Source organism: Trichosurus vulpecula, chromosome 3 (genome assembly GCF_011100635.1).
Source record: "Trichosurus vulpecula isolate mTriVul1 chromosome 3, mTriVul1.pri, whole genome shotgun sequence".
In the NCBI taxonomy this organism is placed as follows: domain Eukaryota; kingdom Metazoa; phylum Chordata; class Mammalia; order Diprotodontia; family Phalangeridae; genus Trichosurus; species Trichosurus vulpecula.
This window is the reverse complement of record NC_050575.1, coordinates 288469146-288492512: the sequence shown is the minus strand read 5'-3', so window position 1 is coordinate 288492512 and position 23367 is coordinate 288469146. Positions and strand designations below refer to the sequence as shown.

General features: G+C 40.7%; 1 protein-coding gene across 1 annotated transcript in view; it reads left to right on the top strand.

The window, feature by feature from the left end:
• ACOXL (acyl-CoA oxidase like) overlaps positions 1-23367 on the top strand; it is a 531229-nt gene that overhangs the window by 73213 nt on the left and 434649 nt on the right. The window contains exons 4-8 of the mRNA XM_036753019.1: positions 5661-5747; positions 6343-6441; positions 15491-15605; positions 16799-16885; positions 22051-22123. Coding sequence (XP_036608914.1) covers positions 5661-5747; positions 6343-6441; positions 15491-15605; positions 16799-16885; positions 22051-22123 — 461 coding nt within the window. The remainder of the gene's footprint in view (positions 1-5660; positions 5748-6342; positions 6442-15490; positions 15606-16798; positions 16886-22050; positions 22124-23367) is intronic.

Here is a 23367-nt window from a genome sequence, read left to right as displayed (position 1 = left end):
TTATTTTCCTTCCCTTGATACAAATAGCACGCATTTGTGAGATGCTCAGTCAGGGATAGCTAGAGGTGCAGTTCATGTCCAAAGCTACCTGGCTCTCACCATACCTGTGATCTCTTTAGCACCAATGTTTCAGTTGACCTTTTGACCCACAGAGAAAGGCTTAAACCAACAGTTATGCTGGTTAAAAAAATAGTTTAAGAAATAGAGACATTGATTGGTGGACCGCTAGGCATACAACATACAGGAGCAAACTAACACAGTAAGATGGTGTTTGATAAATCCCAAGCCTCAGCTACTATGGTAAGGTCTCATCAGTTGTCAAAAAGTTCAGGGCAAAGTAGGTGTAGCATCACTAAGACGTAGGTTTTGCCTCTCTGGATGTGAGCAGGTAGGCTCCCTTTGACTCTGCAGATTTTTCTGTGTGCCGCTGAATACAGATACTTCTCTGTACATTCTGGAAGGAGAAAGGATTCTGAGATAGAATCTAAATCATACCCTGACACCAACATTATCCTAAATAGAATTAACATTAACCTGACAGCTGTTTTAGATCAGTAGACTTTGGGGAAGGCACTTGCAATCCTTAGGTATTTTCCACCTTTCCTTGTCTTGGTGGTCACACTAGAAATTGAGCGTGGTGGGGAAGGAAGTAAAAATCAGAGGCACAGGGGCAGAAGGCTTCTTGACCACTTAATTGATTTGCCCTAGAGGTGTGAGAAGAAGTTCTCTGAGTCCTTTAGAACAGCAGTTCCCAAAGTGTGGTCTGTGAACTCATGGAGGACCCTAAGATGCTTTTGGGGGTCTCTGAGTCAAAACTTCTCATAATAATGAGTGTTGAATCCATCATTAACATTTATTAAGCTCTTACTACATGCCAGGCACTGTGCTGAACACTGGGAATACAAAAAAAGCCAAAAGACAGTCCCTGTTCTCAAGGAAGGGAAACAACCATGTATGAACAAGTGAACTGTAGGATGAATTTGAAATAATCAACAGAGAGGAAGCACTAAAATTAAGGGGCATCAGGAAAGGCTTCCTGTAGAAGTTGGGATTTTAGCTGGGATCTGAAGGAAGCCAGGGAAGCCAGGAGATGGAGATCAGGAGGGAGAGCATTCCAGACATAGGGCAGAGCCAGTGAAGATGCCCAGAGTTGGGAGATGGAGTTGCTTGTTTGAGAAATATCAGAGGCCAGTGTCACTGGATCTCAATATAGAGTGGAGTGATGGTGGGAGGTGTAAGGTATGAGAAGAATGGAAACGTGTTGGGGTGAGAGCAATTTATGAAGGGACTTGTACACTAAATAGAGGATTTTATATTTTATTCTGGAGGTGAGAGGGAGCCATTGGAGTTTATTGAAGAGGGGAGTGACGTGATCAGAATTGCGCCTTAGGAAGATCAGTTTCACAGCTGAGTGGAGGATGGACGGGAGTAGAAAGAGATTGTGGCAGGAAGAGCAACCAGCAAGGTATTGCACTCTAGGCATAAAGTGATGAGGGCCTACAGCAGAGTGGAGGAGAGACTGGGGTGTATGTAAGAGATGTTATGAAGGCAAAATCAGCGGGGCCTTGGTAACAGATTGGCTAAGGGGTGATGGTGAGTGTGAGTACAGAACCAAGGACGACACCTAGGTTGGGAGCCTGGATGACTGAGAAGATGGTGGTACCTTCAACAGTAATAAGGAAGTTAGGAAGAGGGGAAGGTTTGGGAGGAAAGAGAATCAAATTTGGACATGTTGAGTTTAAGATAGGTATCTTAAATAGGGCATCCAGTTTAAGATTGGAGATGTGAGACTAGAAGTCAGCAATGAGGTTAAGACTAGATAAGTAGATTTGAGAATCCACTGGGGCCAATGAGAATGCCAAGTGAAGTATTATAAAGGGAGTAGAGAAGAGCCCTGTGGGATACCCATCGTTTAATGCTGTTTAAATTTCTAATACAGTAAATATCAGTAGATACAACTCACAAAAGCACACTGGGGAGGTCTTTAATAATTTTTAAGAGTATAAAGGGGTCCTGAGGCCAAAAAGTTTGAGAACCATTGATTTAGAAGCCAGTCATCTTTTCCTTGTGGCCTCAGAATTAGTCTTTTCTGAATGTCTTACATAGTATAGCCTGGAGTCAGAAGAACTGAGTTTAAATCCTAGCCCTAATACACTCCTTAACTGTTTGATGCTGGGCAAGTTGCTTAACCTTTCTGTGCCCCAGCCAGCCTCCCAGGATTGTTGTAAGCAAAGTGCTATATTAATATCAATTATAATTCTTATTATTTGGGGCTATATAGAGTAGAATTGGGATAGTAGCTTTGAGTGGAAGCTGCCCAGAAATGCATTGGTGGCCACTTGGTTCCCTTGGTTAGACCCCAGCACTAGTGAGGCAATGGGTTAAATCTCTGTGCTTTCTAATTATCTTTGTTTCATTGTTACATATTCACAGATGGCACCTTGGCCAGCTATCCCATAATCCTGTCACTGATAACAAGGTGGGGGCAACCAAGAGAGAGGTGTATGACTCAACACCTTTCTATTGGCAAAGGAACTCAAGGCTGGTGTCCTACTGCCTATGGGTCTTCCTATGTGAAGGACAGAATTAAAAATAATGGAAAAAAAGAGTATGTGAAATGTGAGGGTCAAAGTTTAAAAATGCACATAATTTATTAGTCCTGTGTTTAAAAATCTATCCAGTTATCTTACGATATTCAGAGAAAGGATCTCAATGGCATCCATGCTTCATAGTGCTGGAAAAGATGGGTAAAGGGTGAATACATGTGTATGTTTCCCTCCTCCTAGGTAATATCTATGTGACTATAGAACCACTGGTTGATTTGGTCATTTTGACCAAACGACCCCATCGCAGGGAAAGGCAGGTTGGCATTAAGCTGATGGAAAAATGCTTCATTTTTTTTCACTCTTCAGTGGCCAAGCTGGTGTCTGCAGTCATAGCTTTTGTTTGTTCCCTTTACGGCTCCCCAAAGCTCAGTTTTCGTACTAGCATCAGGTCATGTTTCTCTGACTCATTTAGCAACATGTCCTTCTATTGGTTGGACTGGAGTTAGTGGTAATGTCCTGGCAGCAGTTGGTGAATGGAATCTACAAATATGTAAGTTAGAAGGCCGTTTTATAGGGTTATAGCAGCTGGAGCTTGTAATGGACCTTTTGATATCATCTAGTCTAACTCTTCATCTTATATATGGAAAAAGTGAGACTTAGGGAAGTAAATATGGCTTGCCCAATATCCAAAGCTCTATCTAGGAGTCTCTGCATCCAAGGCAAATGTTATCGGTTCGGGCCTCATATAGATGTGGCGCAGTGGATAGAGTGCCAGACCTGGAGTCAGAAAGACTCCTCTTTGTGAGTTTAAACCTAGTCTCAGATACTTACTGACTGTGTGACCCTGGTCAAATCACTTAACCCTATTTGCCTTAGTTTTCTCATCTGTAAAATGAACTAGAGAAGGAAATGGCAAATCACTCCAATAACTTGACCAAGAAAACCCTAAATGGGGTCATGAAGTGTTGGGCACGACTGAACAATGTGACAACAACATGAATGGAGGGAAGGCAGAGATCTCTGGATGTCCGTTGGAGGCCATTGCCAGGAAGGCTGCCGTAGGAGAGGAGCTTCTCCCATCTTATTATCTTCTTATTTGAACTAATTATTCTTGCTAAGTGTTAAGTTATCTTGTCTCAATATGACTAGAGAGCTGCAAGTACTGTCAGCACCCTCTAAATTGGACACCATCTAAAGCTATTGCCCTGTGACAAAACCCGAGTCTCCCTACCTTAGTTGTGGTTCTGTCAAGATTACTAAACTAGCAACTCTGAGTTGGGATTTAAACCTATATCTTCTGATCACTTCTCTGATCACCACCATATGACGTTGCCCCTTCTTTTCTTCTCTCCAAGGGGAAAGAAAAAAAATTAAAGAAGAAAGAGTATAGGCCTAAAAAGACAGTATATACATCCAGATTATGTGGTTCAGGAGTGGAACATTAAACCTGTTTTACTTAAGCAAGAGTAAATCAGTCTTTAAAAAAGATAAACTTGAGAAGTTTATGATTTAAGAAAAACAAACAATCATCCCTTTGGACTGAATCCTTCTTCCCAAGTTGGAGCTTGTAACACTATTTATGATAATCTAAAATAATTATAGTGTAGATATAATCTAGTGATTAGGACATTAGATGTCTTCCAAAGGTGTATTAAGGTCATCCTAATAAAATTCTCATATTTCAGAAGTTGTAAAAAAATAAAAAAGATAGTAAAGACATAGTAAAGGGGCAGCTAAGTGATACAGTGGATAGAATGCTGGACCTGGAGTCAGAAAGACTTCCTGAGTTCAAATCTGACCTCAGACATATACTAGCTGTGTGACCTTGGGTAAGTTACTTAACTCTGTTTGCCTCCATTCCTCATCTGTAAAATGAGCTGGAGAAGGAAATGGCAAACCACTCCAGTATCTTTGCCAAGAAAACCCCAAAAGGGGTCACACAGAGTCGGACACGACCGAAGCAATTAAACAACAATAAAAAGACATGGTATATTGGATCTGCCAGGAGAATGTAAACAGCTGTTTGGTTCTTAATATTACATTGATTTCAAAATCTATAAATAAATCAATTATCTATAAAACATGATGACTTTGTTCAACAGGCATGGGCACCCTTCTCTAGGCTAGAGTCTCCCCAGCCTTGCCCTCATGTGTTCATTTTCATTTTGAGGCCTTTGTTCATACTGTGCCCTTAGCTCTCTCTTCCCTCCTCTCTGCTTCTCTACGTTCCATTTATCTGACAAGCCCAGAAGCTCGGGGGGTGGGGAGGCTTCTCCAGCTCCCCTGGCCCACATGGATTTCACCCTGGCCTGGCCTGCCCTGTTACTTGTTAACTACACCATCCTCTGCTGTACTTGCTCATATATTATTGTGTATAGTTAGTTCCCCATTTGCTTTGTGTGAATCTTGTTTCTTCAATGAGATTTTAAACCCCTTAAAGGTAGAGATTGGTTGAGCAATTTTTGTGTCTCAGGCAAGTGCATGTAACACATCTTCACATCAACTTCTTAAGACAAACTCATTTAGAATGGTGATGAGCCCCCATGGATGGAAATCCTTGAATACCATAAGGCACCTGGTCGGGAGTATGTGGGTAGAGAGGAGCTGATCATCTATTAATAGATCTATTGGCAAGAATAACAGCTTTATCTATTTTTCATCTGTCTGTCTATCTATCTATTCATTTATTCAATCAGTCATCCATCCATCCATTCGTTTACTTACTTATTCATCTATCTATTCAATCAGTCATCCATCTATCCATCCATTTACTTACTTATTCATCTATCATCTATCTGTCCATCTATCTATCTATCCAGCCAGCCAGCCAGCCAGCCATCTGTCAACTGGGTAACCAAGTTTGTTACCTCTATGCTCCTGAAGAAATACAAATCTCGTTGGCTTCCTCTAAATTTTGGTGCCCTGGGAAAGCTCTAGTTAACCTATTCTATGTGTATCTCTGTTTAAGGTCAAAGATCTCATCTCATACTTCTTTTGATCCCCCATAGGACTCAGATACTGTTTTTGCCCAGTAGATACTTGCTGAAGGAAGTTGAACTGATAACTTGCAGCTGTTAAATATTGCTAACAGTATTTTCTTGACTTTTTTTTCAGTGTGGCATAATTTACTGGTTGTTTGGTGGGGCTGTCAGGAATCTTGGGAGTCCAAGACATGTTGCTAAGTGGTTCCAGCCACTCCAGGTATGGTATGGCTCCTCAGCTATTTTGTTACATTGCATTATGAGAGGCTAGCACTGTGGTATTTGCAGGAACCCCTGTAGGCATCTCTGTGTGGTAAGCCTGAAGATTCCCTAGAAGGCAGGCCTTTTCCTGGGTCTGCAGATAAGGATGTTGGTACACAGAAAGAAAAAGAGACTTGTCCAGCTTTATGCAGTATATCAGGATCAGAACACAGGGCCTGAGACAGTCTTTTTTCTCTGCCTTGAGTAATGCTAATTCTCTAGTTTATGTTAGTTCTCCCTTGGTTAACTTAAAAAAAATAAAGAAAACTGGTATTTCCTGATTTAATCAACATTACTTGATTTTTAGATATTGCAAGCCTACACCAGTGAATACTAAGGTGGAGTAAAATTCTCAATGGCTAGTGGTACAGTGGGGCCAGAGAACCTGAATTCAAGGGCTACCTCTCTGTGTGACCTGGGGCAGGTCACTTAAGAACTCCATGGGCCTTGGTTTCCTCATCTGCAAAAATAAAAACCATGACCTCTGGGGTGTCTTTTATGTCTAGACCTAGGATTCTGTGATGTGAATATGTTTTCTTTTTGATCAAACACAGGAGCAGAAATACACAGCGATGTTTGCAATGACCGAGCGGGGTCACGGTAGCAATGTGAGGGGCATACAGACAGAAGCGACTTTTGACCTCACTGCTCAGGTAATGATTACTCTGTGTCTTTGTTTGGTAATGATGTAGAATATTATCAGTCTGATTAGGAACCAAAGAAAGAGGCATGATGGATGTGTGTGTGTGTGTGTGTATATGTGTTCTATGGCTGTAGATTAACTCCAGGTTCACCTGTCACTCTGGCATATGCAGATTGGGATGTGTGATTGGTATGTGTAATGACTTGTGCCTTCCCTGAGGCATTTCACTGTCTTCTGCAGCAGGAGGGGGTTCCTATTCAGGAAGAAAAGAAACTGTAAGTGGTATAATGTATTTGGCCAGGTTCTCCTCCCTGGAGTTACTAAGCAATTAACTCAGCTGTCAAGAAGAAATCTCCCCAGTTTTATTCTGCAAAGGTAAACATAAAAGGAAAAATCATAGAGCTGGGAGGACCATTAGAGGTCACCATCCAGGACTGGTCAAAGGAAATAAGGATGTTTAGCTTGGAGAAGAGGAAACTAAGGGGATGTGATAGCCATCTTCAAGTTTTTGGAGGGCTGTCCCACAGAAGAGGGATTATTCTTGTTCTGCTTGGCCTCATTGGGCAAGTCTAGGAATAATGGATGGTACTTGATGAAAGACAGATTTAAGCTTCATCTAAGAACAAATCCCTACTTTTGTGCAGCTTTAATTCTTGGGAGTGCGCTGCTTTGGAAGGTTAGTGGATTTCCCCTTAGAAATCTTCAAGTGAGGGCCAGATGAATCCTTGTTGGGTATGTTGTAAAGGAGATATGACTTGGATTGCGTGGCTTCTGAGGCCTCTTTCTATTTTGAGGTTCTTTGATCATCTCATCTATCATTCTCTTCCCCCTCACCCATTTTATAGACAAAAAAACCCCTGAAGCCCAATGAAGGAAAATGACTTGTTCAGGGTCACACAGCTAATTCGTGAAAGAGTTCAGATTAGAGTCTGTTTCCTCATTAATAAAATGTAGACATTAGACTAGATAATCTCTGAGATTCCTTTCAGGTGTAAATTCCATCATACGATGCCTTCCCATCCTTTGGTCTTTCCCATTCACTGTAATTCTCTCTAGGCAGGCCAGAGAACACCTCTGTTTGAGCTCTAGGCATATGTTAAGTTAACATTCAGCCAAACATCATAGTGTCCTTCAGTTCCTATTTTTTTTTAACCTAAGGGCAAGGATTGCCTAACTTTTCCTGCCATCTTTTCTTTCCCTACTATTCCTGTGTAAAGGAGACAGATGGATTTATTTCGTGTACCTTTACATCTATCAAATGCTTTTAAGAGAAAAAATGTAAATTCAGACGACAAAGAATAGATATATTTCAAAAAATTGTTTAGTGGGAATGCGTGTGTGTGTGTACGTTCACACAAGTGTGTTGGATTTCAAATCTCTTAGTTTAGCTTTCTTTTGGAAATCTGAATTAGTATCAAAAGGATTCTTTAATTTGGGAAGGCCAGGATGAAGCAGCTTAATTTTAACTTAACTCTTTTTTCCTGCTGAGCCTAGCTGGGTAGAGATTGAATCAGGGTGAGTTTTGGGTTGTAAGCATATTGTGGCATTTGTGGGACATTATCTATTTGGGAAATCCCTGGTCCCGATTGGAAGTTCTCCCACCCTAATCTAATAAGCATTTATGGAGCACCTATACTGTGCTACAACTGTGGATACAAAGGCAAAATTAAGTTCCCGCACTGACAATCACAAGGCCTAGAGGGGTTGATGTAAGAAATGAACTCTCTGATCAGACAATTTTAATGGGATCATAGATCTTGAACTTTAAGGAGCCTCAGAAGCCATCTAGCTCCTCACTCTCACTTTATAGACGAGAAAATTGAGGGCCCCAGAGGATAAATGGCTTGCCCAAGGTCAGCTAGATAGGTCAGACCCCCATCATGGGGCTCAGGATTTGAACCCAGGTCCCCTGACTTCAGAGTGCATCATCTTTTTACATATATCATTGTGCTTCCTTCCCAAGCCCCTTATTTTACAAATGAAGAAGGTTTTCACAAATCTGATTTAGATAGTGCCCAGAAGTGATCTGGATAGATCACTTATAGAATTGCTCTGGACTAGAGAGGCTCACTTGACTTGATCTTAGTTTGGAATTTTTTGTTGTTGTTCAGTCATTTTTCAGTCATGTCCAACTCTTTTTGGCCCCATTTGGGGTTTTCTTGGCGAAGATCCTGGAGTGGTTTGCCATTTCCTTCTCCAGCTCATTTTACAGATGAGGAAACTGAGGCAAGCAGGGTGAAGTGACTTGCCCAGGGTCACACAGCTAGTAAGTGTCTGGGGCCAGATTTGAACTCGGGAAGATGATACTTCCTGACTCCAGGCCTGACACTCTATCCACTGTGCCACCTAGCTGCCCTAGTTTGAAATTAGGGGATTGCTGAATAAGGGAGCCTTAAAATCTGTCAGTTCTTATTGGAGTTCATGCTAGACTTGTAAGACACCTTTCTTTTTCTTTAATGTTTTATTTATTTCATTAAATATTTCCCAATTACATGTAACAATTTTTTTAACATTCATTTTTTAAAACTTTGAGTTCCAAATTCTCTCTCTCTCTTTCCTGCCCCTCCCCCAACCCTTGAGAAGGGAAGCAGTATGATACCGATTATCCATGTGAAGTCATACAAAACATGTTTCCGTATTAGCCATGTTGAAAAAGAAAACACACACTCACTCACGCGCACACACACACTCAAAACCTAAGAAAGATAAAGAAAGTAAAAAAGGTGTGCTTAGATTTGTACCCAGAGTTCATCAGTTCTCTCTCTGTAGGCTGATAGCATTTTTCAACCCAAGTCCTTCAGAATCTTCTTGGATCATTGTATTGCTCAGAATAGCCAGGCCATTATGCAATATTGTTGTTACTGTGTACAGTGTTCTCCTGGTTCTTCTCACTTCACTTTATCAGTTCATATAAGTCTTCCCTATTTTTTCTGAAACTACCCCCCTCATCATTTCTTATAGGACAATAATATCCCATCACAATCTTACACAGCTTGTTCAGCCATTCCCCAATTGATGCACTTGCTCTTCTTGTAAGTAGATTCACTGTAGGTTAGCTGATGTGCATCCCGTCTTCTTATGGGGAAGAGGGAAAGGAAGGAGGAGACAAAGGACTAAGGATAGATTCATGGTATAGAGGAATAAACCCTGGATCTGGAGTTAGAAGAACTAGGTCCAAGTCCTGGCTTTGCCACTTCCCAGCTAGAGGACATTGGGAAAATCACTTGGCACTTCTCAAACCTCAGCTTTCTCATCTGTAATATGGGAGAGTTGGACTAGACCGTGATTCTAGAGTCTGGGATGTGATATAAACCTTCTCTGGCTGGGTACATCATAAACAGTATAATTACTACGTTGGCATTGGGTGTTTTTCAGTTGGATATTTCATTGGAGTTTACCCCAAGACCCGTGTGTCCATAGTCATGAGCAAGGGGTGTTGATATAGATCTCTTCCACATAGATATCCCCTAGCTCCCTCTCTTCATAGCACTGATAGAAGGGGAAAGAAAAGGAATAAGCATTTAAATAGCACCTACTATATGCCTTTACAAATATTATCTGGTTTGATCCTCATAATGATCCTGTGAGGTAGGTCGTTTTATTATCCCCATTTTACAGCTGAGGAAACTGAGGCAAATAGGTGTTAAGTGGCTTGCCCAAGGCCATACAGCTACTAAGTGTTTGAGGTTGGATTTGAACTTAGGTTTTCTTGACTCTAGGCCTAACACTGCACTACCTAGCTGTGACAAGTGGCTTTTGAGTGTAGGGAAGCCAAACTCTTGCCTTCCCCCCTCTTTTTTTTCTTTTTAGGAATGTGGTATAGATTCTTTTTTTTTTTTAAAGATGCTTTTTGCTTCTTATAGCATTAACATTTCCCAATATAACTTCCCCTTCCCCCGCCTGCCAAAAGAACTCTTCTATATCATAAAGAAAAACAGTAAAACAAAAACATATCAACATAGTAGCCACATCTGAAAATGTATATGACATTCTGCACCCATAATCTTTTACTGTCCGCTGAGGGGAGGGAAGAGTTAAATGATCTTTTCTCTAGAACCAATATTGGTCATTGCCTATAACCTGAGTTTAGCTGCCTTTTTAATGTTTTCATTTGCATTATTATAGTGATTGTGATATGTGATTGCCTTACTTTTAAAAAAAAAGCACTTTAAAGCTTTTAAAAACTGGAATCCTCCCTACGGCTGTTTTCCCCCCACTGAAGTCTTTTTAGTACTTGGGTCCCATGATCCCCAAATAGCAGAACCGATCCTGCTACCTGGTCTGCATTAGCAGATGGTATTTTCTGATAGGGGAGTTTAGCACTCTGAATATTAATAATGATGAGGTCCCGGTGAACTCCCCATTCACCCCCCGTGGGAGCTAGACAAAGTACAAATCCATCATCAACACAAGCCCCTGAGAACTGACATTACAGGGAATGAATTTTTCCCTTCACTGGTTTTTTGCGTTTTCCTCTTCATTTTCCTTTTAAAACGTTGGAGCATATCATATCAAATGAGTCTTCTTTCCCCTGAGCCCTATTGAAATCTTTTACATGCTCTGGTTACTGGTTCCTTTAGGTTTGTTTTATTAATTTATTTATTTACTCACTTTGGGGGGTTGGGGGTGGGATGGAAGTGATCTGGGGGGAAGAAAGTTTTATTTGAAAAGTTTTGGCTAAAACTTGAGTTCAGGCAGAGAAGGTAAACGAATCTATAAAGCCTTCGGCCAACGCTGTCTTTTTTTAAAATTGACCATTTTGTTGGCCTGCTACAAATAATTAATAATAATAACAGGCACACATGGTATACATTATTTAAATACAGCCCTAATGCTTGAATTCTGGCCTATGCAGACTTTCCAAAGCCAGGGCTGGGCCAGAAGTCTCAGGCCCTCTTTCCCAGGGTATATCAGATGTTTCTGAGGAGTTGACCTAGTGTTCTCTCCCACACCACACCAGGTCTGCACTGTCAAGCCAGAACTTTTGGTGGTAGTGTTGTTGCGGTTTCCAGTTGTAAGGAATATTCCATGGGGGTTATTTTTTGAAATTGATTTTTATTTTAAAATTGTACCCAGTTTAAAGTCACACCGCCGGTTGAGGAGTATTTGTTGACTTGATAAAACAATGTCCTCCTCAGGAGATTTCTTTGAAAAAGATTCAGTCTGTCCTTTTCTGTTTCTAAAAAGGTCTTGCATATGTTAAAAGTTTCCCTGTGCAAACATGTGTCAGTGAATGTTTTCTTAAGCCCCAGGACTGTGTTTCTTGGCCAGAGGGAAAGTGTAGTCTATATGCTTTTAGAATCTGAAATCTGAGATAATCTTGGTGTGATCAATAGCATGTTGGTTTAGCTCAGCCAGATCTTCACTATAGTCAATCCCAGTTAAACTGAGAGGGATTAGCTCACCATGCTTAGGAGCATGTCAGTTTTCCCCTGGACCCCTACCCCATCCCAAATTGCCTGCCTTGTTTTAGGCCAGCAAGAACATGATGTTTCTTTCCAAGCATAAGGTCCAGTTAGCTCATATTTCAGTAGCCGGCTAGGTGGCTAACCCGTGGCAGAATACAGAGAGGAGAAGGGGGGGATAAAGGAGGAGAATACTTAGGATTGAGGATTTGCTCTTAACATGACTTCAGAGGAGCAAGAAAAGAAGGCAAAGAGATCTTGAGATAGGGGGTCCAATTTGACTGCCATATTTTACCTGGCCTTAACCTCAATTCTGACTGTGACTCCCCTATGCAACCAACTTCGGTGGTTCCCTATTTCCCTCTAGGATAAGATATAAATTGTTCTCTTTAGCTTTTAAATCCCTATTCAGCCTGACCCCAACCTATCTGTCCAGCCTTTTTGGACACAATTTACTCTCTGGCCCTTTGAGATCCATCTACCTTGGCCTTCTTTGTCCATCACACACACCACTCCATGTCCTGCCTTGTACCTTTGCACTGGTCAGCACTCATGCCTGGAATTCACTCCCTCCTTCCCACCACCTCATGGAAACCCTCTCTTCCTTTACTATACAGCTCAAGCACTGTCTTCCGTTCCTGATCTTCCAGTTGCTAGTTTCCTCTTTCCCAAACTACCTTGTCCTTAGCTACTTTTTATTTATTCACTTTAAATTCATTGTTATAAATTTTTGTATATTCTTCTTGCCTCCCAAATTAGAATATAAACTCTTTTGAGTAGAGATTCTTTCTTTCTTTTTACTTGTATTCCTAGTGTCTTGCCACATATGCTTGGCACATGTTACTGTTCAATCATTTCAGTTTTGTCTGACTTTTTGTGACCTCATTTGGGGTTTCATTGGCAAAGATACTGGAGTGGTTTGCCATTTCTGTCTCCAGCTCCTTTTTACAGATGAGGAAACTGAGGCAAACAGGGTTAAATGACTTGCCCAGGGTCACATAGCTAGTAATTATCTGAAGTTGGATTTGAATTCAAAGTCTTTATGACTTCGGGCCTACCACTCCAAACATTAAGTATTTGTTGTTTGATTGTGGCCAAACAGGGTTCCTCATAGATTGCTGTGAATTTAATTCAAGCCAATTCAACCATCCCTTAGTGAGCACCTAGTATGAGCCAGGCCTTGAGAATATGATGGCAAAACAAAGATCAGACTGACACCAAGGAGCTTTTAGTCTGTATGGGGGAAGATGCTGTAATTCACAGTATAAATATATGAAATACAATTTTTTCAAAATTACATTTATATATTTATCTAAGTGACTATGAGAGGATGGCAGCTTTAGAGACAAAAAAAAACCCTAGTAGCACATTCATGATTCTTACCCTGAACTGAGCGAAGTTCTTTTACAAGTGTTTCTACTTAAAAGTTTATACGTACTAAGCTTTTTTTCCCCTTCTGAATCATTTATTGTTATTTTAATTGGTCAAGAAAACTGAGAGGCAGGTTATGAAACATTCATCCAAAAGCAAAGAAAGTATCTCTTTTTATAAAGGTTGAAATTGTATGCTCCAAGGTTTTAGGCAGTGATGGGAAGTGACTGATATTATCTAGTATCTTTATTCTTCATCTAGCCAAAAGGGAATCTTGGATAGTTTGGGAGCAGTGTTGGTCTTTGATTAGAAGACTGAGTGTTTCAAATTAGGTCACAGAGGCAGCAGCTATGACCCTTAGTGGTGGGGTGGGATTAGGCAGGAGACAGTGGGGAACAGAGCATGGGGAGGCAAGGGATTGTACATGAAGCGAATACAGACCAGTGTGTCAATGTCTCCCCTAGTGGGAATAGCAGCTACTCAGTAGACAGCCCCTAGTCACTGGGGAGTTTCACCTTCCCTGACCTCTCTGGTATGTTTAGGGATATGGGGAGTATATGAAAAGAAAAGGTGATTTAGACAGTAAGGCTTTTAAGGACCATATTTTTTAAAAAAATCTACTTGGTATGAAATCGGGGATTGAGGGACTGAATTTGGTTATTCCCAGCCCAGTCTAATGGAGGTCATTATAACTAAGCTCATCTGAGCTACAAAGCATGAATTTAGTCCCCAGGCTATTTCTAACTTCAGTTGTCTTCTTACTGAGAAAGTGGTGGAAGAAGAAGTGAGAGTACCTTAACGCTTGTTATTAACTCCAGATATGTAAACTCATGAAAAATGTGTTTGAAAAGCTTAATTAGGATTAATTTTTCTGATTGTTCTGCTCTATTAAGATAAAAAAATGCTTCTCGGCTATTTCAGGATACAAATCTATCAGAGGAGCAGAGAATTAGAACTCAAAGGAAACAGAGGTCATCTAGTTCAGCCTTTCATTTTATAACTGAGGCTCAACATGATGAAATGATTTTCCCATGGTCATACATTGAAAATAGCAGAGACAGAATTTGAACCCAGGCTTTCTGATTCTTAATAAATTCCTTTTTCACTGTTCCAAGTTGCCAGTGGAGGAACTGAAATGATATCTGAGGTGATATGTAATGACAGTAATTGACTTCACAAGTCATAGGGATGAGCAGTTAGTCCTTAATATAATAGTAGAACTTAATCATTGAATCATAGACCCTTAAGGCAGGAAGGCACCTGATACATAGATCATCCAGGCTACTGTAAATAGCCTTCTAATGAATATTCCTTCCTCTGGTTAATCAAGAGAGGCAGCTGTTGTCTAATGGATAGGGCATTGGACTTGGAGTTAGGAAGGCTTGGGTTCGAAACCCGGTTCAGGTACTTACAAGCTGTGTGACCCTAGGCAGTTACTTCACCTTTCTGTTGCCTCCATAAGATGAGGAGGTTGGATGAGGCCTTTAAAGGTCCCTTTAAGCTCTAAATCTATGATCTAGGGCCTCTCCAATCCATCTTCCACATTACTGCCTACAAAATCTATGATCATGTTACCCCTTGAATCAAAAATTTTCAGTAGTATAAAATCCAACTCTGCCATTCAAGACTTTCCAAAATCTCAATCCTACCTCTTCTCATACTACATTTCCCCTTCTTGTAGTCCAGTGGTGCAAACTCGACTTAGGAACCACATATTAACATTATCGGTTTAATTGTGCTTTTATCTATTGTTAAATATTTCCCATTTATTTTTTCAATTTGATTCTGGCATTGGGGGCTACAGTGCTGCCTGTGGGCTGAGCATTTGACACTTCTGTTGTAGTCTACCTGCAAAACAAATTGAATCCTGATTCCTGCTCTGAACTCCAGGCCTTGCTTATGCTGATCGCACTTGCTAAAGTGGACTTCCCCCTCTCCTCTCTGTTGAAGTCTTTCATTTATTTCAATGCCTAATTCAAAGGCCACCTCTTCCATGAAGCCTTCTCTGGTGGAAGTGATCTCTCTGTCCTCAAATAACTCTGAATATTTTACTTTTTCTTCATTTTGCATGTATCTCATTTTCCCTTGCTTCCTAATCATTTGTGTACTTGGCCTTTTATCTCTTAGATTTTAAGCTCCTTGAAGTCAGGAATTGCTTCACTTTGATCTTTGTATGCTCAGTGCCTAGCATATACAGTAGGAGGTATTTCTTCCTTGTTCACTTGATTGAGTTGAAATTGTATAAAGGAAAAAAGTAATCTTTTGTCTTGAATTTCTGTGTAGGAGTTTATCATTGATACGCCTTGTGAAAATGCTGAAAAGATGTACATTGGGAATGCAATGGAAGGTCATTATGCTGCTGTCTTTGCACAACTCATCATAAATGGAAGATCTCAAGGTTTGTGTTACTACCCCCTCTTGAAAGCAGCTTATATTTATACGGGGTCTCCCAAAAGGGGAGTTTTAAGCTTTAATAGCTTGAAAGCTGTTAATGGCTTGTAGTAGCTAAGACTTTTGGGACACCCTGTATAATGCTTCACAATAATTCCTTTCATAGGCAGTATTTCATTTGAGCTAGATATCAACATCTATCCTGTAACATCAATAGTCAGGCAGCCAGTAAGCATTAATTAATCACCTATGAGGTGCCAGGCACTTGAGGTCTGGATACATAGTACATGTTTTATTCTCTCCCCTTTACATATGAGTAATCAGGCTTGACAGATGAAGAATACTTAGATGAAGAGACTTGATCAAGGTCATTCAAACAGGAGTAAAGAGCATGGCTAAGGGATTGAAAATCTGCCCTCCCTGCCATACATTTCCTTGCTGAAATTATGATATAATAATGGTTGCAGTTTTTGTATATGTCGAGCAAGTGTACTAATCAACCTTATAATCTTCATCTGTCGTTCATTCTAGGCAGGTAGGTGGTGCAGTAGATAGAACGCCAAACCTCAGTTTAGGAAGACTTGAGTTCAAATTTGGCCTCAAACCCTTAAAACCATGAGGCCTTGGGGAAGTCATTTAACCTCTGCCTCAATTTCCTCATTTGAAAAATGGGGAAAATGATAGCACCTACCTTCCATGGTTGTTGTGAGGATCAAATGAGATAATATTTTTAAGGTACATTGCAAACTTTAAAATCCTATACTTTGTGTTTTAAAACAGGTGGCAAGTAGTAGAATTTATTCTTGTTTCGGAGTCACGTATATTCAGTTGCTTTTGAGATTGCAGACCTGGATTTCTTAACCTTTGACAGTTTGGTAAAAGCCTTCTCAGAATAATATTTTTAAAGGCATAAAATAAAATACACAAGATTACAAATGAAAACGATGATCTTGAAATAGTTACAAAAATATTTTAAGAACCAAGTCTGTCTATGGATCCATGGACCCCAGTTAAGAACCTCTATTATAGACTATTATTTTGGCCTCCCACCAGCTCAGAGTCTTACAGCTGAGTGAATTTAGGGACCTGTTAATGATTCTATGAATGACACTCAAATCTCCAGTAACGGATGGGACTTCATTTTTTTTTCCTTTAGAAGCATACATTTCAGGAATCTCCTTATTTCTCTGACCTCTTTAGGTCCCCACTGCTTCATTGTTCCCGTGAGAGATGAAAATGGAAGCTTGTATCCTGGAGTGACAGCGATTGATATGTTACACAAAGAAGGTAAGTCTTCAAGCAGCCCCTCCCTCTGCCCACATGGCTCCTGGGGGCTTCTATTCCCAGCCCCTAAGAAGAATACAAAAATAAGACCTTCAGTCATCAGATAGAAATGGAAAAACTAAAAACAATAACAATATTAATTAAGAAGTCTTGTACAGACTTTGTGCAGAGTAGGCTTTTAATAAATGCTTGTTGATCAAGTTTCTCATTGACTTACTCTCCAAGTAAATCAAGTTAACTGGCATAGGCTCTTTTTGTGTGCTAAGCACTGAGATTATAAATAGAAAAAGAAGTACAGCCCCTGCCTTCAAGGAACTTATATTCTTTTTTTTTGAGAATAATTTATTTAATAATTTTAGTTTTCAACATTGATTTCCACAAGATTTTGAGTTACAAATTTTCTCCCCATTTCTACCCTCTCCCCCACTCCAAGATGGCATTCTGATTGCCCTGTTCCCCAGTCAGCCCTCACTTCTGTCACCCCACTGCCCCCCCCAATCCTCTTTCCCTTTACTTTCTTGTAGGACAAGATAGATTTCTATGCCCCATTCCCTATATATTCTATTTCCCAGTTGCATGCAAAACCAACTTTTTTTTTGAGCATCTGCTTTTAGAATTTTGAGTTCCAAATTCTCTCCCCTCTTTGTTGTCCATCCACCCTCCCTAAGAAGGCAAGCAATTCAGCATAGGCCACACATGTATCAATATGCAAAACACTTCCACAATAATCATGTTGTGAAAAACTAACTATATTTCCCTCCGTAGTATCCTGTCCCCCTTTATTCACTTTTCTCCCTTGACCCTGTCCCTTTTCAAAAGTGTTTGCTTTTGATTACCTCCTCCCTCAATCTGCCCTTCCTTCTATCATTCCCCCCCATCTTATCCCATTCCCCCTACTTTCCTGTGGGGTAAGATATCCAATTGAGTGTGTATGTTATTCTCTCAAGTCAAATCTGGTGAGAGCAAGATTCATTCATTCCCCCTCACCTGCCCCCTCTTCCCTTCCAACAGAACTGCTTCTTCTTGTCACTTTTATGTGAGATAATTTAGTCCATTCTATCTCTCCCTTTCTCTCTCTCTCTCTCAATATATTCCTCTCTCACCCCTTAATTTTATTTTATTTTTTAGCTATCACCCCTTCAGTTCAACTCACCCTGTGCCCTCTGTCTATATATATGTATATTTCCTTCAACTACCCTAATATTGAGAAAGGTCTCATGAATTATAAATATCATCTTTCCATGTAGGAATGTAAACAAAACAGCTCAACTTTAGTAAGTCCCTTATGATTTCTCTTTCTTGTTTACCTTTTCATGCTTCTCCTGATTTTTGTATTTGAAAATCAAATTTTCTATTCAGCTCTGGTCTTTTCACTGAGAAAGCTTGAAAGTCCTCTATTTTATTGAAAATCCATATTTTGCCTTGGAGCATTATATTCAGTTTTGCTGGGTAGGTGATTCTTGGTTTTATGCTAGCTCCTTTGACCTCCAGAATATCATATTCCAAGCCTTTTGATCCCTTAACGTAGGAGCTGGTAGATCTTGTGTTATCCTGATTATGTTTCCACAATACTCAAATTGTTTCTTTCTGGCTGCTTGCAGTATTTTCTCCTTGACCTGGAAACTCTGGAATTTGGCTATAATATTCCTAGGAGTTTTCTTTTTGGGATCTTTTTCAAGAGGCAATCAGTGGATTCTTTCAATTTCTACTTTATCCTTTGGTTCTAGAATATCAAGGCAGTTTTCCTTGATAATTTCTTGAAAGATGATGTCTAGGCTCTTTCAGATAGTCCAATAATTTTAAAATTATCTCTCCTGGATCTATTTTCCAGGTCAGTGGTTTTTCCAATGAGATATTTCACATTGTCTTCCATTTTTTCATTCCTTTAGTTTTGTTTTATAATTTCTTGATTTCTTATAAAGTCACTAGCCTCCACTTGCTCCAAACTAATTTTTAAGGTAGTATTTTCTTCAGTGGTCTTTTGGACCTCCTTTTCCATTTGGCGAATTCTGCCTTTCAAGGCATTCTTCTCCTCATTGGCTTTTTGGAGCTCTTTTGCCATTTGAGTTAGTCTATTTTTTAGGGTGTTATTATCTTCAGTATTTCTTTGGGTCTCCTTTAGCAAGTCATTGACTTCTTTTTCATGATTTCCTTAAATCACTCTCATTTCTCTTCCCAATTTTTCCTCTACTTCTCCAACTTGCTTTTCCAAATCATTTTTGAGCTCTTCCATGGCCTGAGACCAATTCATATCTTTCTTGGAGGCTTTTGATGTAGGCTCTTCGACTTTGTTGACTTCTTTGTTGGCTGTATGTTTTGATCTTCTTTGTCACCAAAAAAAGATTCTAAAGTCTGAGTCTGCATCCTTTTTCTCTGCCTGGCCATGTTCCCAGCCAACTACTTGACCCTTAAGCTTTTTGTCAGGGTATGACTACTTGTAGAGTAGAGAGTACTTTGTTCCAAGCTTTAGGGCCCCAGGGCTGGAGCTGGCCTACTCTCACCTGGATCAAGCAGTTTTCCCACTAACCTGGCATTTGTGGGATGAGAAGTCTGGTAACTGCCACAGCTCAGTGATTCATGGACCTAAGGCCTGCACCAGTCGATTCCTGGTCTGGTTGGTCCTGGTGTGGCCCACACTGTGCTGCACTCTGCTCCTAGCACCATGCAATAGACCCTTCCTAGGGACCATCCAGGCTGTCCTGGGCTGGAGCCCTGCTTCCCTCTGCTATTTCATGGGTTCCGCAGCTCTAGAATTTGTTCAGAGCCATTTTTTACAGGTGTTTGGAGGGATTTGGGGGAGAGCTTAAGCGAGTCCCTGCTTTCCATCCACCATCTTGGCTCCACCCCCCAGGAACTTACATTCTAATAGAGGAAGACCACACATAAAAGGAAGCTGAAAGAGTGGGGGAATTCTTTACAGGAACTGCACAAAGTTCCACATTCACTCATGTTGTTGGTAGTTCTTTGTCATCCCAGCCCCTGCGTCACTTCTTAGTAGTAGGGGTTAATGGATTCTTTTGCTCAACTAACTGTGTGCATGTGTGGTTTTCTCCTAAAGATTATAAACTCCTCTGGAGCTACAAGTGTTCCCTGCAGACCCAGTGAGTGCTGTGTACCTAATAGGCATTCAGCGAGTAATTGCTTTTTTAAAAATAAATTTTTATTGCTCTCTCTTGTTTTTATGTTACTTAATTTATATTTCCCACATATCTCTCTTCCCACCCTCTCCAAGAAAGCTATCCTAATAACAAAGCAAAAATACCCAACCCTAGTGCAGCAAAACTATATTGAAAAACTGTGACATTAAATTCAGCATTCCATGCCCACAGCCCCCCACCTCTGGAAAGAAGCTGCAGGGGTGGGGGAGGTGACTTCTGTCTCTTCTTTCAGCTTAAGTGTGGCCATCATTTCACAGTATTTGTTTTTAATAAGCAAATATTTGTTGACTAGGATTCATCAAGTTTTATGGGCACCATCAGTTGCCATTGGCAGATCTCAGTCATAGTCAGGGGAAAGGAAAAAAGAAAGTAAGAAATATAAGATGATAATAAAAACAATAATTTAAGATTTTCCAAGCACTTTATGTAAATTATTTCGTTTGAGCCTCAAAACAACCCCATGAGGTAAAGGCTTTACAGGTACTATTACTATAGAGGGAACTTGGCATACCTGATGTTTGGTTTTTAGTCGTGTCTGACTCTTTATGTCTTCATTTGGAATTTCCTTGGCAAAGATACTGGAGTGGTTTGCCATTTCCTTCTCCAGCTCACTTTACAGATGAGGAAATTGAGGCAAACAGGGTTAAGTGACTTGCCTAGAGTCACACAGCTAGTAAGTGTCTGAGGTTGGATTTTGAACTCAGGTCCTCCAGACTGTAGGCTGCGTGCTCAAGGGTGGCCCTTTGACTGAATCCAAACTTCACAGAACAAATCTCCTTAATAAAACGATTTGTTCTGTGAAACTTGAACTCAGTTAAAAGGCTGTACCCAGGGACCTAGAGGGCCATATGTGGCCTTGAGGCCGCAGGTTCCCCACCACTGGGGGAGAATGGCTGAGTTTCATCCATTGCCTTAGATACCACTAGGTATATCCATGTGTAGTATGAATGAAGCTGGGTATTTAGGGAGGTCCTTACTGGATACCCTGAGTTCATTTTAGCTGACATACCCTATATAGGTGTGGAAGGTTTTTAAATACATGTCTCCTGAGTGCCTGATTTACTATCTCAGACTGTGATGGAGATGTCGGGAAACTCTGGCAACTGCTTTAAATACATCAGAGTTTGTACAGGGCAGAGGCTTAGGCTCAACCTCTGTGGAGGGCTGCCAGATGGGACCATAAAAGCTCTAGAAAGCCTGGTCTTAGTTCTTCTCAGGCACCAAAATGAGGATTTGTCCTAGTCAACAGAATCTCTTGCTTAATAAAGAAAGGTACTTTTCCAGCTTAAACTTCTAGCTTAAACTTGCAAAAATAGTTTGGCTCGAAGCTGGGCAAGGAACTGTGTTATAGACATAAGTAAAACCTTAGTGGGGGACTGGTGACAGTCTCTCATGAGTCACTCAGAGATGAACTTGGCAGATTTTGGCAGCCCCTCTGCTAAGCCAGGCAACCTTCCGTTGGTTATCGGGTAGCCAGGCTAGCACCTGAGGCTGCCTCTTTTCCTAAACAGCTGCCTTCAAGTCAGCCAGTGTGCTGGGGTGGGGGCGGGGGCACATTTGTGGTGAGGGAAGAGAAATTTGAGTTGCGCTATTGTGGAAGGGCCCAAATTGGCTTTCCTGGGGCATCCTTGAATTCTTTCATTCAACTAGAACTTAAATTGAATCTCCTTTTTTTGACCATTGCTAACTGCTCAAGCAGATAAGGTCCTTTCCCCCCACCAATTCTCTCTCGCTTTCCCCCTACCTTGAGCATGTTAGATCTGAGGAAGAACAAGCTTTTTTTTTTTCCTGGCCTGTCAGGGAAAGGAAACAAACATAGCTTTGGTAAGTAATCTTACTTGGGGAAAAATGTCTCTGGAAATAATGTGGACATCCTTGGTTAAGTGCACTGTGTATTTGGAGTCAATGCTTGGCACATGGGGAGCAGGAGAGGCAGATTTGCTGATTAGAACTTGGATTTTTCTTTATGCTTCCCTGGTTCATTTGGTTGTATTTCTGTTTGCTCTGTAGGTTTACATGGTGTGGATAATGGGATTTTAATATTTGACAAGGTTCGAATTCCAAGGGAGAACCTCCTGGATAAGTGAGTAACTCTTCTCCACCTCGTTAATTTCACTGTTTATATAAAATGATTGTTCCCCCAAAGTAGGCTCAGATGCCATTGGTTCCAAAGAGGTTTTTGACTTCTATGTCTGGTTCATTCTTGGGATTATAAGATCACAGAACCAGAGCTGGAAGGGATTTCAAGGAACATTATTCATTGCCACTCCTCCAATCCACCCCCCCCTCCGCCCCCAGCAAGTAATTGAAACAATACTGCCCCTGATTCTAGAGAGGGCACATGGCTCCATTCACCATCCTTGGCCACCACTCATCTATATGTGTTGTTTCTCCTAATGGAATATAATCTTCTTGGGGGCAGGGACTTTCTTTTTGTTGTTGTTGTTGTACTTGTCTAGTGTTTAAGTCATATTTAAGTTCTTAATACATGGTCATTCATTCAGTCATCCTCCTAGATTGATATATTTGTGATGGTAAATTAGTCCATCTTATGTCTCAATTTTTACCTAGCCATTAGGCAGTTCATATGTAAGTCAAGACATCACCCACGTGATGTCCTTGGTCCTCTTTGAGAACTAAGGACCTCCTCCACTACATTCATCTAGTTCATCCCCTTTAGTTGTCCAGATGGGGCACCTGAGGCTGGGGGACAGGGAGTGTGGGCGGTGTCTGTGGGGGTGTTAGGTGACTTGTCCAAGGAAACACAGATAGTAACCATTAGTGGGGGACAAGCATTTATTATGTGCCTACTAAGTGCCAGGAACTGTGCTAAGCACTTTATAAATATTATATCATTTGATCCTCACAACAGCAGTGGGAAGTAGGTACTATTATCATACAGAGGTTAAGTTACTTTCTGAGGGTCAGACAGCTAGTGAATCTCTGAGACCAGATTTGAACTCAGGACTTCCTGGCTCCAGGCCCAGTGCTGTACCTTGCCTCAGTTGGTAGTAAGGTCTGAACCTGGGTCTGTTAATTCCAAAGTTAGTGCTTTTTCCTCCTATTTAGGAATAGTTGGGTAGGGGGTAGCAGTTTTTTACTTTTTGAGATTATTTTAAAAGGCAAGTTCATGAATAATGACAGTGATGGTTGGTATGCTTTTAGCTGATGTCAGAAATGCAACATCAGTATCGATAGAATGTAAATGGAGGCTCGGCATTTGGGGTCATGTCTTGTCTGCAAAGGTAGTTCGTACTTTCCTAGGAATGGAAAAGGAAGGAAAGCAGCAGTGGTTCTACTACTACCCTGTTCTTTAGAGAGATGAAA